Source organism: Pelophylax lessonae (assembly GCF_965119305.1).
Source record: "Pelophylax lessonae genome assembly, chromosome: 3".
Lineage (NCBI taxonomy): Eukaryota > Metazoa > Chordata > Amphibia > Anura > Ranidae > Pelophylax > Pelophylax lessonae.
In genome coordinates this window covers 185,943,715-185,963,611 of record NC_138770.1, presented here as the reverse complement: position 1 = coordinate 185,963,611, position 19,897 = coordinate 185,943,715, and the positions used below count along the sequence as shown (strand labels likewise).

Genomic DNA, 19,897 nt, shown 5'->3' with positions numbered 1-19,897 from the left:
TCCACAGGTTGACTCCAATCAAGGTGGGTGTCTGCTTTGTCTGCTTCCAATCCAATCACCTGAGCTCAATTTTGAGTGTCATGGCAAAGACTGAATACTTATGCACATGTGATTTTTTTTTTTTTAGTTTTAATAAAACTTGCAAAGATTTCAAACCAAGTCCTTTCACACGGTCATTATAAAGTATTGTTTAAAAAATTCTGAGGAAAATAATGAATTTAATCCATTTTGGAATAAGGCTGTAAAATAACAAAAATTTGAAAAATGTGAAGTGCTGTGAATACTTTCTGGATGCACCAACTGAAATAATTGGATTATAAAGAGGAAGGTAAAAATGTGTTTTTTTGCCTTTTTTTTTTTTTTTGTAGAAATACAATCTTTTCTTGCAATTTACAACTGCACTTGCAATTGTAATTTCAAACCCCAAAACCAGTTCGCTGAAATTCCTTTAAGTTATTTATGAGTACAACACAGTATTTATAAGGTTTGGAATTGTAATTCTACCAGGATATATTTAAAGCTCTATGGTGGATAAAATGGTTGCTCAATATGGTTGAAAAGGACTTGATTTAAACGTATGTATGTTGTCCATAGTGCTAATCATGTGGAAGTCAACAGACTCAGCACTTGTAGGGTGCAATTCTTTTTTTATTTCTGCAGAAAAAAACATGTCCCTCTCCCACAGCATCATGTTAGGGAATCTTAGGAGACAATTCCACAGTTCCCCACAAACCCAGGAGGCTAATCAGTGTGCAAGAAAAAAAATGGATTTTTGTACTTACCGTAAAATCCTTTTCTCTGAAGTTCAACAGACGCAGCTTCATATCTTCTTAGACCATTGGGTTATGCACCTCCAATCAGGAATAGGCACTAGGCAGGAAAAAGCTTTACCACGCCTATGGGGGCTGTCCCTGCAGGCATAACCCCACACACTTTGCTACAGCAGTCAGTTTTGTTGCAAGCAGTGTTTAGAAGACAAAAAAACCTCATACACTCAGAGGCAGAGGGGCGGGTGCTGCGTCTGTCGAACTTCAGAGAAAAGGATTTTACGGTAAGTACAAAAAACTGGATTTTTGACTTACCGTAAAATCCTTTTCTCTTAAGTTCATTGACGGACGCAGTTCTCTCTGATTCATATCAGTAGGGTAATGCTGCCCCCTACAGGAGTAGGACACTAGGCAGGAAAAAGTTCTGGCTACGCCTATGGGCAGTCCCGAGGGTACTACGTCCATCAATGAACTTGAGAAAAGGATTTTACGGTAAGTCAAAAATCCAGTTTTCTCTATCCTTCATTGACGGACGCAGTTCTCTCCGATTCATATCAGTAGGGACGTCCCAAAGCTGTGCCAGAAAATGAGGGTTGGGAACAGCAGAAAAGAACACGTCCCCAAGGCCAAACATAGCCAACCAGGCAACATAGGACTCATCGGAACAAAAGATGAGGCCCACCTGAAAACAAAAAGTAAACACCCTCAAGGAAGGCCAAAAGCCCTCCAAACAGCAGCCAGCAAAAAACCTTGCGGCCGAAAAGAGACATCTGCAGATGCCAGCACATCCACGTCTTAAAACGTAGCAAAGGTGTGAACAAATGACCAGGTAGTCCTTAGGGACCATACTCCCTAAGCAGAAAACCTGCCGAGGACTCCTCCCCACCCGGACAAGCTTGCATCTGTGGTGACAATTGTCCAGTAGACGGGGAGGAAGGATTCCCCAGCAAGACTCCCTGGGCACCCGGCCCAGCCGGATTCGCAAGTCCAGAGAGTTTGGATTCCAGTCGCCTTAGAGAAGGATTGCCTCCTGGGAGATGCCCAAGAGGGATTGAGCGAAAAGGAACATTTTGAAAAAACACCACCATCAGTCCCAGAACTCGCATGCAGGTCCAAAGGGAAGACCATGTGCAGAACAGCAACAGTTGACCGCAGTCTAAAGTGCCAAGAGTGTTGACCCCGGAGGGAGAAACACCCTGACCGAGGACCAGTCCAAATTCAGGCTCAGAAAGTCCAGTCTCAAGGAAGGGACCAGGGATGATTTCTGAATGTTCAGAACCCACCTGAACTCCACCAGAGCTCTCACAGTGACAACCAACTTCGTTGTCAGCACCGTAGGGGACTCCAAATGGAGAAGCAGAGCGGCCAGGAAACCAGGGCCGATACACCCCGCTGCTGCAACAGCTCCAGGACCGGAGCCAACACCGTTGTGAAGACCCTAGCAGCATAAGCGAGACCAAAGGGTAACGCCACAAACCAAGAGATCCTTCCCCAAGGGAAAAAAAACGGAGAACCCTGTAGCTGTCCAGAACATAACGGGACATGTAAGGTAGGCAGCTTGATATCTATGGAGGCCAGGAAGCCCCCTGATGTAGAGAAGCCACCACCGTGCGAATCAATACCAACTTGAATTTGTGATCTGCACTGAACCATCAAAGGACCAGTAGGTCCAGCTTGTTGAACCAGAGCCTGAACTGCCCCACAGAGCTTGTGTAGGCGATCCAGAGACAGCTGTACATTGGAAGGGAAAAATCTTACCGGAAATAAACGGATCGAAACTCGATCTTGCAACTGGACTGCATGACCTGAATCCAGCTAGCCTAGGAGGAGACTGGAAGAGGAAGCACCTTCAGGCCGAGTAGGCCTTGTCCGCAGGTCTGGAAAAAATCAAAACCATGAACGCCAGACCAAGGTCGTCTGGAACCCAAGCGGAAGTCTGGAGGGACTTCGCCACATCGACTGTCCCCGAGGGACAAAGAAACTGTTTGTGAGCTGAAAGGGAGGAACCTCGACTGCGAAGAAGGTCCTCACTCTTGACAGCCTGTGGAAGAAAACACTCTTTCCCCCCGTGAGACTCTTACATAATGTCATCCAGGGCAGCGCCAAACAGGCAATCCCCCTGAAAAGGGAGATCCATTAAGACCTTCTTAGAAGTTTGATCCGCAGACCAACAATCCGGTCAAGTAGACTCCGGTCAACCACCGCCGAAAACGGCAAGGGAGCCTCAACCAGCGCAGCATCGCAAACAAAATGCAGCCCCATTGACAGCTGGTCCAACAGCTCCCCCAGGGCAAGAGGGACATGCCCCACACCAAGTCGCGGTGTTGGGACTCTGCCCACCAGGCAGAGTCTGCGTGGCAAGGGCAAACAAACACTGTTCCCAGTGCAGCTACGCCAGGGAGCACAGAGCGCAGGCCACAGCCCGCGCCATCCTATCCCCCAAGTCCTTAAAGGATGGGGATTCCTCCACCGGAACAACGGTAGTCCCTTTCAGCTAGAGACCGTACGTCCACTAAAGGCGGAACAGTCCTCTGCACCAGAGGCTCCCCCAAAAGGCAATGGCTAACGGCCGCTTAGACACATCAGGGGAACGTCTCAGACGGTTCCCTCCTACATGAGCAGCCAGCAAAATGAGCAGCTCCGGGTGGCATGTGAGTGCCAGATGCCACCTGCTCCCTAGGCGCAGCCACCGCTGCGCCCCCCAAATTGCAGGGTGCCACGCACAGAAAACAGACAGTGCATCCACCAGCGCCTTTTCGCGGCAGGGGAGGTGGAAATGTCATCCTCATCATCCGAGGAGACAGGGCACGAGGTAACAGACCCAGCAGGGAGGCCCACGTTTGCCGCAGCTGAGCCAGACTCAGACTTCGAGACATCAGATGAGGCAGGGGTAGGTGGAGAAACATTTTATGCACCTACCACCTCCACAGGGGCCCAAATGCGTCCCAAACTGCCGAAAAGGCACCGACGGACAGTGGAGATCCGGAAGGCCCTGTGGCCTCCGTGAGGGGGTCAGGTAGGAAAAACAGGCCTGCAGGGCCCATACTGAACCTGAGGAACCCGCCAGTAAATAAAAAAAAAAAAAAAAAGAGAAAATTACCTTTTTTTTTTTTAAAAACGGCCCCACAGCGCTACATCGCCCTCCAGAGGTCAGGTACACGCTAAAGGACCCCCAACAGAGAGGGAGAGACCACCCTCAAGACTCACTGTCCTTCAGGCACTCCCACCGGCCTTCACAGCAAAAGATCTACAGCAAAATGGCTGAAAACTGGAGTACCAAGAAGGCCGCCTCCATAGAAGCAGACAGAGGCTACAACAAAATGGCGGCCCCGCGCAGGAATCGCAGGAATCGGGACCCACAGGGGGACCCCCAAACGCCCATCGACTTCAGAAGAACCCCAGCAAGGCCCCCCACACAATCATTGAGTACCGCGGACAGCGCACTCCCCCAGCCCCCCAGGCGGCCTGCACACTAGGCCCCAGGCTCAGGTAGGCCCAAACAGTCCCCCACGTGGGGGGGGGTCACAATATGACAGAGGGAAACCCAGGAGTGTGAGAGTTCCGGCCACCCCAGGGAGAGGGCTTGCGTCAACCCCAAAAATCCGCCAGGGAAGGGGGGGGGGACATTTACTCACCATACCGGGAACACAGGTGGGCCCCATCTCTTGACAGGACCCCACGCCACCGGAGTAGGGGGGCTGTCGGCCAAATAGGAACGCTGCGACATCAGCCTTGACCCTGTCGTGTGCGTCCTGGCGAGACGTTTAACTCGTGGGGCCAGTCCCCGTTCAGTGGGACTATGTCACGGCCGACCCAGCGCAGAGCCAAGGTCTGCACCTGCTCGCAGGCCAGACTGGGGTGACTACTGGATATGGGAGTCCAGTCTGTCGCCCAGCCCGGCATAATTGCTTGAAAATCTCACAGGAAAAAAAGTTCTGGAGAAAAAAAGGTTAGCTAAAAATCTACATAAAATACTTTTATGCCAGGACCAGAGATCCCAGCAAGGAAGGCAGAAAAAACTGACATCCTATGCAGGAAGAGAGAGGGTGTACCCTCCGGGACAGCCCATAGGCGTAGCCAGAACTTTTTCCTGCCTAGTGTCCTACTCCTGTAAGTGGAAGTATTACCCTACTGATATGAATCCGAGAGAACTGCGTCCGTCAATGAACTATAGAGAAATCCAGTTTTCTCTATCGTTCGACAAACACAACTCCATATCTTCTTAGACCATTGGGATGTCCCAAAGCAGGATTTTTATGAGGGGTGGTAAGACAACACAAAGAAGAATGTAACTTCCCAAAGGCTAAAAGTAGCCAACCAGATAATATGGGGCTCAACCAGGAACAACTGGAGCTCACCTAGCAAAAACATACACCCTCAAAGAACAAAAAAAGATTCTCTTTAAACCGCAACCTGCAAAACCTTGCGGCCAAAAGAGGCATCCGAAGATGCCTACACATCAACTTTGTAGAATTTTGTGAACATAGGCACAGACAACCAAGTTGCCGCTTTGCAAACTTGGATCACTGACGCTTGATTGCGAAAAGCCCAAGAGGCACTCAGTGCTCTAGAAGAATGGGCCTTCACTGTAAAAGGTGGAACCTGACCCTTCAGCGAATAAGCCTGAACAACTGTCTGCCTGATCCACCTGGAAATGGTCTCAGCAGACGCAGACAATCCTTTACGAGGTCCTTCAGTAAGGATAAAAACAGCATCTGACATTCTGAAAGACTCAGTAACTGGCAGGTAAACCCTGATTGCTCTAACCACATTCAAAGAATGCAAAGCAATTTCCTTAGGATGCTTGGGCTTGGGGCAGAGTGAAGGCAGCACAATGTCTTCATTCAAATGAAAATCAGAAACCACTTTAGGGAGAAAAGATTGATTTGGTCTAAGTACCACCTTATTTCTGTAGACCACCATATAAGGTGAACGGACGGACAACGCCACCATTTCAGACACCCTGCAGGCAGAAGTGATAGCCACCAAAAAGGCAACCTTCTGAGACAAAGAAGGCAGAGGAATCCCCTGAATGTTCTCAAAAGGAGGCTTTTGAAAAACGGATAATACCAGATTTAGATCCCACGGAGGTAGCGGAGACCGTCTCGGAGGGACCATATGGCGCACTCCCTGAATGAAGGTACGAGTCAGAAAGACCTATCCCTCAACACCTGGCTTTCAACAGCCATGCCGTTAAAGCAAGTATTGTATAAGTACTGTAAAGCAGCATGGAAGATTGGACCCTGAGACAGCAGATCTTCCCTGAGAGGAAGTCTCCACGGAGCATCAGCGACCAACCTTACTAGGTCTGCGTACCAAGACTGACGAGGCTAGTCTGGAGCAATCAGAATGACCAGACTCCCTTCCACCTCTATTCTGCGTAGTAGTCTCTGCAGAAGTTTCAGTGGAGGAAAGGCATAAAACAGCCAATACCGACCCCAAGGAGCCACCAGTGCGTCTGTGGCATCGGCCAAAGGATCTTGAGATCTGGCTACGAACCTCTGCACCTTCTTGTTGAGACGAGAAGCAAATGGATCAACCTTGGGTGTCCCCCACCTGACACACAGGAGATGAAACACCTCCGGATGTTTCAAGGGACCACTCCCCTTGATTCAACACTCAGTTAATATGCTTGCCAGTTCTCTCCACCTGGGATGTGCACAGCAGAGGGCTGGAACAAACTGTTCCGCCCAGGCCAAAATTTCGGCCACCTCCCTGGCCACCAAGACACTCTGGGTGCCCCCCTGGTGATTGATGTAAGCCACAGCCGTGGCATAGTCCGATCTAATCCGAAGCAGACAATTTTGCAAACGAGTCGTCCAGTGGCTCAGACAAAGTTTTATTGCTCTGAGCTTCAAAACATTTATCTGTAGTTTGGACTCTTCTACTGTCTAGGTTCCCTGGGCACAGAACTGTCTGTGGTCACCACCGTCCAAAACAACGGAAGGAAGGATTTGCCCTGGCATAGTGCTGGAGAGTGAAGACACCATAACAGAGCAGATCTGGTGTTGTGGCTCAACCAAATCAAATTATCTAAAGACTTTGGATCCATGTTCCATATCTCTTTACAAAGGTCTGGTATGGAACTGAGCAAAGGGAACCGCCTTGAAGTTGATACCATCAGACCCAAGGCCCGCATGCAAGTTCGCAGAGAGGACAGATTGTTTGCCAACAACCACCAAATCGCCCCCTGCAACTTCTGCACCTTGTCCGAGGGAAGAAAAACCCACGCCAAGGCTGAATCTAGAGTCAGGCCCAGATAAGCCAGTCTCAAGGAAGGTATCAGGATGGAGTTCTTGAAATTGATGGTCCACCCGAACTCCTGCAGGGAGCTGACAGTGATCGTCAGGTTGCCCATCAGGGCTGAATGAGAGTCTGCTCTCAATAGAAGATTGTCCAGATACCCCAGTACCGCAATCCCCCGTTGAGGCAACAATGCCAACATCGGGGCCAGTACTTTGGTAAATACCCTAGGAGCAGAGGGTATTTACCTATCCACAGGGTCCGCGAAGGCCGGGGATTTTTCCACTGTAACCACAGTAAACTTATTCAGCCTGGAAATCGGGTGATCCAACTTGGGTAACACGAACCACCTAGTGGAAACTGCATCTGCAAAAGGATAACTACGTTTAAAGTGCTTAGGCACCACTAACATGTGCTTGATGCGCTGCCATTGTTCATTGACCATATCATCAAAAAGCTCCGGACAAGGGAACACCTTGCCCAATTTTCGGGATTTGCGGGAGCCAAAAGACAACTGAGAACCCAATGCTGTAGATTCATCTGCCAATTTTAAAATTTCCCGCACTGAAACTATAAGTGCTTCCACCGAAGTGTGTTCCCGCGCCGCGGCAGACGAGGACAGGTCCTCTTCACCATCAGAATGCAACGACACCGACCCCTCAGGGTGGGGTGCGTCTGTGGCGGCCAAATCTGCCTCAGAATTTGAGGAAACTACAGAGGGAGGCAAAGGCAGAGGGCGTTTGCAGCTAGCAACGCTTTCACACACAAAATCTACCCAGCTTTCCAAGACTGCCGTAAGTGCAGACATGGGCTGCGACCCAGAAGGTTCTGCAGCCACTCCTAGGAGGTCTGTAGGTGAAATAGTACCCTGGGACTCCATATTACACTGATATGAAAAAAATACAGTGTCGCTAAATTGCCAACCCACCGCTAAAATAGCGGTACACCTGATAGCAGAGTGGGTGAGTAAAACCAACAGGGGACCCCGGAAAACGTTACCTCAGGAGACTGCCAGCACGATCTTGTAAAAGTAAAATGTTCCTTCACAGGAAATGACAAGACAGCCTATCCTAGATAGATTTAATGCCTTTTCGACTCTCCAACATTGTGGACTACAAGAAACTGGCCGCCCCATGCATTCCTATAGGGAACTAATAAAAAATGGCTGCCCATGCAATTCAATGGGAGAATAAAAAAGCATGAATCTAGTCTACAGCAAAATGGTGGCCCCCCCACAGCGTGTCATCCAAAGAAAAAAGCCTCTGCCGCCGCATCCCCCCCCCCCCCCCCCCAAAGGTAGGACCTACTATGGGTAGGGAAAAAGTGGAGGGGATAGGCCTTATATCCCAGAGGCCAGGGGAACCGAAGAAACGCTGAGGGTCCGACTATTGCAGGGAAGGAGCCCATGTCCACCCCGAAACCACCAGAGGAATGGGGGGGACAGTATTACTCACCATACCAGGTGGGCGCCATCCGCACATGCCACCTCCCACTCGGGGTGGGGGTGCTGCCAGCCAGGGGGTACACTGTGACTTAGGGCGTTCCAGGTCGATCACGTCCCATCGAGACTTGTCTACTTGCAGGCACGTCCCCATCCATCGGGGCTCTGTCATGGGGAGGCCTAGTTCTGGACTATAACCTGCTCATGCTCATTGGCCAGGTGGGGACACCATAAGGATCTAGAATATCTAGTCCGAAACCACAGCCAGCTGTTGCTAGTAGTTCTCCAGGAACTCTCAGCTAGTGAAAATAAAAAATCATAAAATAACAAATTTTTCCAATTAATAGCCAAGTCCGAAGTCCCAGCAGAGAACTAGGTCCTATTCCTAAACTAGGCAGAAACAAACTGGCTGCTGTAGCAGAGTGTGTGGAGTTATGCCTGCAGGGACAGCCCTCATAGGTGTGGAAAAGCTTTTTCCTGCCTAGTGCCTATTCCTGGTTGGAGGAGCATAATGGCCTAAGAAGTCTAAGAAGATATGGAGTTGCGTCTGTCGATGAACGATAGAAAAATCGGCATTTTCTCTCAAATTATCCCAGAGTTTGGCTCAACAGGACATGTCTAGCAAAGGACCCAAAAAATAGACAACATACTGGGACAAAAAAAAAAAAAAAAAAAGTGTATACATTTATATTATATAGTACATTTTTTAACAATTTTTACACACTGATAAACAGGAGGTTCAAAAATGGTTTGCCAATTCACACGTGGAGGTGAAGGTAGATGGGTTGTTGGAAGTTTTTTATACTGCTCTACCATTGTCAATTGTATCACATTGTTAGGTCTCCTTATTCATATACGTTTCAGTAGGTAAGAAAATAATTAAATCATGTCTATTGAAATATGTGATTATATTACAATGTGCGCCTATGCAGATCTTGGCATCCTGGTGTGTTGCGATAACATGTTTTTTTCACATGTAAACATGTGCTGTGTTAAACATAACTTGGGCCCATTCAGACCTTGGTGTTCTGGTGCATTGAAGATGTGTTTCAATGTACATTGGGCCAGCAAAATAAAATATCTAAAAAAAGAAAAAAGCAGACATGCACCATTTCATGCTGCTCAGCACACCACAATGCAGGATGGTATATTATGTGCCTGTAGGGCATTGGAGCTTTGGTGACATGCAGTGCAGCAAAGGTGTAAATGGTCCTTTTGGGCTCCTTAGATGAGGCAGCTTCTTGTAGCAATAATATGCACAATAAATACAAGGACTGAATACTGTGAAAGAGCAATTAAACTAAGCTGCATTTTTAGCATAAGTATTATAAAACTATTAAATACAACAGCGCTCTGTAAATCATAGCTAGAGCACCTGTATTTTAGAACATGTTGGTGTTTACAAGCATTTCCTGAAATTAAAAAGACTTCTTCAAACAGTCTGTTCCTTTTGATGTTTATTTAAATTGTATTTTATAGGCAACCTAAATACTGCCCTCTACTGGCTAACATTTTAAATTCACTGGTATTATAAATAAATATTACATTTGAATATTTTTATAAATTAGGTAACTACAAGAATTAAAGACAAATAATAATAAAAACAAAATGTGGAACAGTGGACAGACATATTTTCTAACACACACAGTCAACTGCTTTTCCTAAAGAAAAGTACAAGCTGTCATTTTCCTTCTCTTTTGTACATCTGACTAATTTATATTAACAGGTGATGCTAAAAGTCCATTAGGATAAGTGCACAATGCCTTGAATAGGGGCATTTTGATAAAAAGTATTTGTAGTAGACAAATATAGGCGATCTGAATAAGTTTCAGATTTACCCTCTCTGGAATCATTACTGTTAGAATTGTTAGAATCTGTTAGATTGAGAGTGGTATGCAAGTGTCTATAAAGGATAAAAGTCTACTAACTTCACAGGGAGAATGGGCCTAAAAAGAGTTGCATTAGCTATTTCTGATGACCAAGTTCACCAGTGGAGCTTCAGAGGTGAGGGAAGCATGATAAAAATGGATTTTTGTAAAATCTTACCGTAAAATCCTTTTCTCTTAAGCTCATTGACAGACGTAGTCCTCGTTGATTAATAACAACTCGGGTTATACTGCCCTCTACAGGAGTAGGACTAGACAGGAAAGAAAATGTTCTGGCCACACCCTAGGGGCAGTCCCAGAGGGTATATCCTCTCTCTCTCTGCTACAGCAAATCAGTTATGTCACAAAGCAGTGTTTAGAGAATTTAACCCAACCCAACTCAAAAACAGAGGGGCGGGTACTACGTCTGTCAATGAGCTTAAGAGAAAAGGATTTTACGGTAAGATTTTACAAAAATCCATTTTTCTCTGTCGCTCATTGACAGACGTAGTCCTCGTTGATTAATAACAACTCGGGACGTCCCAAAGCAGTACCACAAATGAGGGGTGGGATAACAGAAATCAAAATCCAGAAGGCCCAACCGGAGCCAACCAGAAGCATCAAGGACTCATCGAGCAAAAAGATGAGACCTAAGTGAAACACCCAACAAACCCTTGAGGTAGACCAACAGTCTCCTCAGATTGCGGCCTGCAGAACCTTGTGGCCAAAAGAGGCATCTGATGATACCATCACATCAACTTTATAAAATGTTGTAAAGGTATGAACCGACGATCAAGTCATCGCCTTGAAAACCTGGATCGCTGACGCCTGATGGCGGAAGACCCAGGAGACACTAGGCGCCCGAGTAGAGTGCGCCTTAACAGGGAACGGAGGATTCCGACCCTTAATAGAATAAGCCTGTACCACCGTCTGACTGGTCCATCTAGATATGGTCGCGGCAGACACAGGCAACCCCCTTCAAGGGCTATCCGTGATCACAAAAAGTGAGTCCGTCTTACGAAAACAAGTTCGTAGTAGTCAAGTGTATCCTTCTGAACCCCATCCAAGGAGTGTAATGCAAACTCCCAAGGATGGCTAGTCTTAGGACACGGGGAAGGTAACAATATTTTTATTCAGATGAAAACTCTGAAAACCACTTAGGAAGGAAGGATGGATCTGGAAGAAGAACCACCTTATCCCTATGAACCACCAGATATGGGGAACGTCAAGATAATGCGGCCAGTTCTGACACCCTGCGTGCAGAAGTAATGGCCACCAAGAAGGCCACCTTCTGGGATAATGTAAGCAAGGGAATCTCCCTAATATCTTCAAGAGAAGTTTCTGAAGAACCGACCACACTAAATTAAGACCCCAGGCGGTAAGGGTGCGCGCACTGGCGGAGCCAGATGTCGCACCCCCTGGATGAAATTCCGCACCAAGGAATGATTAGCCAAAGGTTTCTGAAAGAAGATTGCTAACGCTGAAACCTGACCCTTGATAGTGCTCAAGGACAGTTTCTGCTCAACCCCTTGTTGCAGACAGACCAAGATTCGGGTCACCGAATAGTCATGTGGGGGAAATCCAAAAGATTCACACCACGCCATATAAGACTTCCATGTGCTGGAAGTCGCTTTCCTTGCTTTAACTAGAGGTAGGAATAACTGAAGCTGACACTCCCTTGTCCTTCAGTACCTGGGTCTCAATGGCCAGGCCATTAAGCCAGCGATTGTAAAGCAAGATGGAAGATCGGTCCCTGAGACCGCAAATCCTCCCTGAGAGGAAGTCTCCAAGAAGCGTCCGCGACTAGCCTCACCAAGTCTGCGTACCAGGCTCGACGAGGTCAGTCCGGAATTTCCAGAATAACTGGAATTCCCTCCACCTCTATCCTGCGAAGAAGTTCCCGCAGTAACTTGAGAGGATGGAAGGCATGCCGTAGCGGATACTGCTCCCACGGGGCGATCAGCGTTTCTGCTGCGTCCGCTAGAGGATCGCGGGTGCGAGCTACAAACCTCCGCACCTTCCTGTTGAGCCAAGGTGCCAACAGATCCACATCCGGGGTGCCCCAATGAAGGGACAGCTAGTGAAAAACCTCTGGATGAAGAGGCCATACCCCTTGATCCAGAATCTGATGGCTGAAATAATCTGCCTGCCGATTTCCCAAACCCCGGAGTGAACACTGCGGGGAGATCCGGAACAAACCGTTCCGTCCAATGAAAAGATGCTAGTCGTTTCGATGGCCACCAGGACACTCTAAGTGCCCCTTTCTTGACATAAGTCACGACCGTGGCATAGTGCGATTGGATCCGAATCGGGCTGCTCTAGAGCTGCTCGATCCAGTAAATCAGACAAAATCTGATCGCTCTCAGTTCCGATACCCTATTGGTAACCTGGATGCTATCGGAAGGAATGACTTCCCCTGGTTGAGCATCGGAGACTTCCTGGTCCGCTCGCTCAACCGGATCCGATTGTCCAGGAAATCGGAATTCTGATTCCATTAGAAAAAAATCTCCTTCAGGAGAATTCGGGTATGAGACTGGGTATACGGTACTGCCTCTAAGAAGGCCACCATCAGTCCCAGCCAATTGACGGACAGCAACATCCGAATCGTTGACTGAACCTTCTGGAGTTTCTCCGCAAGGAGAAACTTTCTTGCCCAGGATGTATCCAACATTAGGCCCAGATAGTTCAGTCTCCTGGTGGGAACCAGGGATGATCTTTGGGAAAGCGAAGAAAACGCTGATGTCCTGCGATGATGGGGATATAAGGATAGGCATCCTAAATGTCTATGGACGCCAGGAACTCCCCCTGATGCAGGGAGGCCACCACTGTTCGGATGGACTCCATCTTTCCCCAAGTCCAGAATTGGACGCACCTTGCCCTCTTTCCTGGGCATTGTGAACAGGTTCGAATAGAACCCCTGAAACCGTTCAATGTTTGAAGGGAAGAATCGTACCGGTGGAAGTGATCGAAACTCGATCCTGTATCCTGACCGTATGACCTCGCGAACCCCTTAGTCCGGGGTTCTGGCAAGCCATGGATCCGGAAACCGGTGAAGACATCCCCCCCACCCCAGAGATGGGTAGGGGCGCATCAGGCTGTATACTTCAGGCTTGGCTGAGCCGGACTTTTTGTTTAGCCGACCTTTGGAGGGTCTCGCCTTATCGCCCGCCCTCGCGGAACGAACAAACTCTTTATGAGCAGAAAGGGAAGGTCCTCGTTGGTTACGAGGTCCTCTTTATCCTAACAGTCTGTGGCAAGACAGCAGGTGGTACCGTCTATCCTTTAAAGAGGGATTCCTCAAACGGATAGCGCCTAGCCATGCGTTAAGAAATAACAGGGGTTCGTTTCAAAACGACCCCATTTGGGTAAAGGAAAATCCTTCGCCCTTTTGGTAGGCTAACAAGTACCAAAAAAGAATTTCAGTCTCAGCTACCTCTGCCGGTGTAACCTCAAGACTAAAGGTTTCCCGGACGGACACAACTAGTGCATCCACCACTCTTGTGCTATGGCGGAGGCAGAAACGTTCTCCTCACTGCTGAGGAGACATTACCTGAGACAACAGCCCCATAAGAGGGACCTGCAGCTGCATTGACCAGCTCCGAATCCGTATCTGAAGTATCAGATAAAAAATAGGGGTAGGCGGGGGTCGCTTCTTGACCCCCGTCCCTGACAGGCCACCTCCACCCGGGATACCAAAGACTCCAAAACTGCCGATAATGCATTAAAAACAAGTGGGGTACTGGAGGGTCCTGCGGCCACCTTGAGGGGATCAGGTGGGGATCCCTCTGCGGCAGGGTCAATGATTATACAAGACATTTGCCAGCGACAAAAAATGACAAAGTAAAAAACTTTTTTTTTTTGTATCCCCCAGTCGCAACAGCGCCCCTCAGTGTTACCTGCCTTTTTGGACCCCACAGAGAGAGAGAGACCCCAAGGCTCATCCCTGATGCACAGAAGTTTTCATCAGCTTGCTCAGTGCTGTCCTGTTACAGACAGGAAGTCTTTGGCCCTTTTTCCTGGGTAAAGGAGGCGGCTCCGCCCCTTAACACGCCTTCCGGCGCCTCCCCCTGGCTCCACGAGGTGTTTGGTCACCTCAAACATGGCCGCCCCAATGCTGGAGACACGAGGCTACGCCAATATGGCGGCCTCGTGTGCTCTGCAAGACAATGGCGGCGGCCTGTTAGGATAGCGGCGGCTTAGCAGCGGCCTGGGGGATGCTGTATTCGGCCTAGCGGCCTGCGGGAGTGCATCGGCCCCCCAAACTTCACCCTGGATGGTGATCAGCCTGGCCGGCGGGCCGCATACGGTCCGTGGGCCGTCGGAAGGCAGCCTGCCCTTGCTGGAGGAATGCGATCTGGACTGCAGTTATACATGCATAGACATCTCCCTGTGAACACCTCTGACAGGTAGGATACCTTATGCTACCACAGTAATATTCTAGTACTGCCACTGACTTCAGTCATCTTTACAGTTTTGAAATGACATTAGATTGTCAGCTCCCAAACCAAGCCTCCTGGTTTCTTGTTCACAAAAATCACACTCAAATAGGGGGATCTGTGACATGTTATAATATAGAGGGGAGATCCATCCTTACCATTTCAGAGAGGGGCCCGCGTTCACCACAAACCCGTCAGGGGGAAAAGGGGGAACATACTACTCACCATACCGGAACCAGGCGGGCGCCAACTCCTGACAGTACCCCTCTCCACCGGGGTGGGAGGGCTGTCGACCAATACGGACGCCGTGACTCATGGTCATTGGCGTTTAAGTGAGACGTTTAACTCGCAGGGTCAGTCCCCGTCCAGTGGGACTATGTCGCGGCCGACCCAGCGCGGAGCTATGGCCTGCACGCGCTCGTAGGCTGAACTGGGGTGACCACTGGATCTCAACATCCAGCCCGTCGCCCAGTTCCAGCTTTCTTGCTTGAAGATCTCACAGGAACACTGGAGAAAAAAGCTGTCTAAAAAATCTTTCTAAGAAAAAAAATCCTGCCAGGACTGAAGATCCTAGCAAGGCATCTAGGTCCTTACTCCTAACTAGACAGAAAAAAACTGATTTGCTGTAGCAGGAAGTGAGAGGATATACCCTCTGGGACTGCCCCTAGGGTGTGGCCAGAACGTTTTACTTTCCTGTCTAGTCCTACTCCTGTAGAGGGCAGTATAACCCGAGTTGTTATTAATCAACGAGGACTACGTCTGTCAATGAGCGACAGAGAAATATGCATTATCCCACCATCTTTTGTTGCATATTCTATGTTGGATGCCAAGAACAGTTTTTAAACAGAAGACGTACCTTGTGGTTATCGACGTTGTCACCTTCTCTTAGGCGATTGGGGTCTATTTCACAGGGCTTCGGGGAATCACAGATCTAAAATATGAAGTCCAGGGTGAGCACTCTTTGTTAAAAGTAACAGATCAAGCTGAATCAAAATATGCTTGTTTGCATAGTTAAATATGCCCTATGCAGGTATAGAAATGGAGCTTCATGAGGACAATAAACACACAGGAGGGGAATTGTATAAAATATTTATCCAAGGGATAAGTTGGAATCCCCATCACAGGTGTTTGTGATGTATAAGTTTATTTGTTCAGCCTGTCACTTCTGCAGCATCGTATATGACAAAGCTGAAACAAAATGAGATGCAGCTAAATGACCATCTGGGTCTGCACTGTAAAACTGAAAAAAAAATGACAGTATATACTTTGTATATTTCTAAATCAATATTACCAAAACAAGCACCCTTATAACATATTTAACAGTTACCTCATCTAGAACACTCTTCAGAGTCACTTTCAGATAATGATTACCAACTATTTTCATTGTCTCATCCATGCAACGAGTAGCCAGGGAGTTTCCGCGAAAAATAGTATTGGCTTCTCTATTAAAAAAAAAAAAGAAGAAGAAGAAAGAAAGTGGCATTTGTGCACTGAACATCTTGGACTTAATAACCAAAACTATTGTAAGATGTATTTAGCATAGGTACATACTGTGTGTCATTCAGATCCAGTTGTGCTATTGTTGCCACAAATGGTACTAGTTTTTGGTGGTGGAGAAGGAGCCGGACCAGTGGAAGGACAGCATCATTTTTATCTCTACACACTTCTCCCAGGATAAAGGCAGCGGAGGCAGTGATTGGCTGGAACAGAACCATAAACACAATTTTTAGGGAAAGGTAGCTCCTGCGTCTTGTTAGCTTGCATTTTAGGCTATATCGTATATCCACTCACAGTTAGGTCAAGCTTGACCTTAACATCAATTTGTGCAACTATGTTTGAGACTTTGGATCCGAAAACTAAGGTCTCATTTACATGGATGTATACAAGCATAAGATATGCCCAGAGTGGGAGGGGGGGGGGGACAAAGTTGCGTTTTCCTGCAGCTGGGGAGATGCAGGTGGTGCGTACAGCCTGTCCTAGACGTGAGCAGCTGTATACCCCTCTACTCGTGTAATAATATGCTGTAAGCGCATATAAACACAGACGCAATGAAGTGGTATAGACTGCACTTTAAAAGTGCAGTTGCACTCATTTTCCCCAGAGCTTAGTGGTGAAGTTCTGCTGATTTCAATCATTCAATCATGTGTTAGCAAAAAGTTTTTTGTTTTTATTTTATTTTCTGTGTACTGGATTGGGTATTCTTTACAAAGTGAAGCTTCAACACATTCACTAAGATCTGGGGAAAATTATTGAAACTTTACTTGCAAAGTGCACAGTCTATTTGCATTTAGTGAACAAACCCTAATGGCTAAAGTAAACACTCTCAGTAATATACTACAGAATGCGGTGGTGAAGCTTTAATTTCTGCACATAGATGCCTCCTTGGAAGCATGCTATTTTGTCTTTTTTTGCCAGGTAATACCCAAATGAAAGAAAAGCAGGATATTGGAACAACTAAACAGAAGATAGGATTAAATGCCACTTGTGCTGCTGGTTATTTATAGAAAAGGTATTTTCTGTCAATAACATGTGCCTACACGAAAGGTCTCCGACATCAAAACTTGATAAATATTCATTTGTTGAACAGCCTGATTTGTTGAACAGCCTGTTAGGAAGATGTGGTCATATAAGGGCCTCCTTCGTACTCCCCATATATAGACAGTTTAAAGATCAACCACAGCCAAAAATCTGGAGTTGGGATTTAAACCTAAAATTAGTGAAATTGGTTCTCAAAAAAATGTAAACTAGAACTAGACGAGGGTGCACTTCCCTACACACCTAACTAAAACGTAACCTTAAGTGCCGGGTCACACTTGTGCGATGCGGGAAAGCTGCGAATTCGCAGCCTGTTCCCGCATTGCAAACGCACATCTGGCAGTTCACACTGCCATATGCGATACACAGGGGGTGTCAATGAAATGTTAACGACACCCCCAGTTTGATCGCATATCGCAGTGCAATCTGACAGTTTGCACAGGATCGGATCGCACAAGTGTGAACCACTGTGCGATCCGATCCTGATGCGGCTGGAAAAAAGGGTCATGTGCGTGTTTGGTGAGGATACAGTGCGAATTCAGCCATACAAAGTGTATGGCTGAATTTGCATCCGCACCTCCGATCGCATGTAATGACGGAGCAGTGCGCTCCGAATTACATGCGATCGGCGTACTCGCAGAAATGTGAACCGGCCCTAATTGTAAATCATAAAAAGGTATGCAATTGATCATAGCAGGTATACCTATAGGATGAGGTCAAATGTCATTGTATACGAATAAACGTTCTATCTCTAAGTGGTAATATTAACTATAATTTTTTCTTTTCACCATGTGACAGTCAGCTACTCTTGGTTGCTCCTTTTCTTCACTTTTCTTTGATTTTTTTTTTCTTCTATCTCCGACGAAGCTCTATTTTAAAAGTGAAACATGTTAGGTTTGGGTGATTTGATTTTGGGAGCACCTTTTGACTTTAATTTAGGTTCACGGGATTTAAAATTTTTATCCTGAAAACGTTCTTTTCCCCCCTCCACATCACATTTCTTTTTTGTGGGGTGAGATATGCCCTGCTTCAATGCAGTCTTGATTAACCTCCCTGGCGGTATGATTCATTTGGATTTTAGGTGCTGAAAGCGGTACCATTATTTTGCATGTAAATCTTTAGAATGAGCAGCCCAAACCAACTATTTACATATGATTTTTTTTTTTACTATGCGTTCTTAATAACATCTCGGGTATGATAAAGTTCGAAACACAAAATCATAAATTATAATATAATAAATAACTATAAATAAGTTAAAGTATATATATATATATATATATATATATACACACATACATACATACACAAATACACATACATACATATATACACACACACATATATACATATACAGTGCCTTGCGAAAGTATTCGGCCCCCTTGAACTTTGCGACCTTTTGCCACATTTCAGGCTTCAAACAAAGATATAAAACTGTCATTTTTTGTGAAGAAACAACAACAAGTGGGACACAATCATGAAGTGGAACGAAATTTATTGGATATTTCAAACTTTGTTAACAAAAAAAAAAAAACTGAAAAAATGGGCATGCAAAATTACCGTATTTTTCGCCGTATAAGACGCACTTTTTCTTCCCCAAAACTGGGGGGGAAAAGTTGGTGCGTCTTATACGGCAAATGAACATTTTTCCTGCTGCCTGTGCTGAGTCCTGTGGGGGCGGTGCCAATGGGGGCGGTGCCGGTGCGTGCGCCAGTCACGCACCGTCACCGCCCGATCTCCTTCCCGCCGGACAGAGAGAGCCGCCGAAAGAGCCGCCGAGAGAGGACGCCGAAAGAGCCGCCGAGACAGAAGAGGACGAGAGGAGCAGCGCCGTGGACGGTTCCAGGAATCCCGCCGCCGTCAGAAGAAGAGGACGAGAGGAGCAGCGCAGGCAGCCCAGGAGAGCAGGTAAGTGAGCCGACCTGTGCCATGCCTGTACCACCACCTGTGCCATGCCTAAACCACCACCTGTGCCATGCTTAAACCACCACCTGTGCCATGCCTAAACCACCACCTGTGCCATGCTTAAACCATAACCTGTGCCATGCCTAAACCACCACCTGTGCCATGCCTAAACCACCACCTGTGCCATGCCTAAACCACCACCTGTGCCATGCCTAAACCACCACCTGTGCCATGCCTAAACCACCACCTGTGCCAAGCCTAAACCACCACCTGTGCCAAGCCTAAACCACCACCTGTGCCATGCCTAAACCATCACCTGTGCCATGCCTAAACCACCACCTGTGCCATGCCTAAACCACCACCTGTGCCATGCCTAAACCACCACCTGTGCCATGCCTGTACCCTCACCTGTGCCATGCCTGTAGCCTCACCTGTGCCATGCCTGTACCCTCACCTGTGCCATGCCTGTACCCACACCTGTGCCATGCCTGTACCATGCCTATGCCATGCCTATACCATCACCTGTTGATATAAAATATTTTACTGCAGTATTTGGTTCAGAATCTTTTTTTTCTAGATTTTCCTCCTTTAAAATTGGGTGCGTCTTATATGACGGTGCGTCTTATACGGCGAAAAATACGGTATTCAGCCCCTTTACTTTCAGAGCAGCAAACTCTCTCCAGAAGTTCAGTGAGGATCTCTGAATGA

The 19,897-nt window shown here is 47.3% G+C and overlaps 1 protein-coding gene across 1 annotated transcript in view; it reads right to left on the bottom strand.

Moving 5' to 3' along the window:
* The window catches only part of RASA2 (RAS p21 protein activator 2), a 451,771-nt gene that overhangs the window by 165,692 nt on the left and 266,182 nt on the right, over positions 1-19,897 (bottom strand). The window contains exons 11-13 of the mRNA XM_082249978.1: positions 16,304-16,452; positions 16,080-16,194; positions 15,609-15,683 (exon numbers count right to left, since the gene is read on the bottom strand). Of these exons, the coding sequence (XP_082106104.1) occupies positions 15,609-15,683; positions 16,080-16,194; positions 16,304-16,452 (339 nt within the window). The remainder of the gene's footprint in view (positions 1-15,608; positions 15,684-16,079; positions 16,195-16,303; positions 16,453-19,897) is intronic.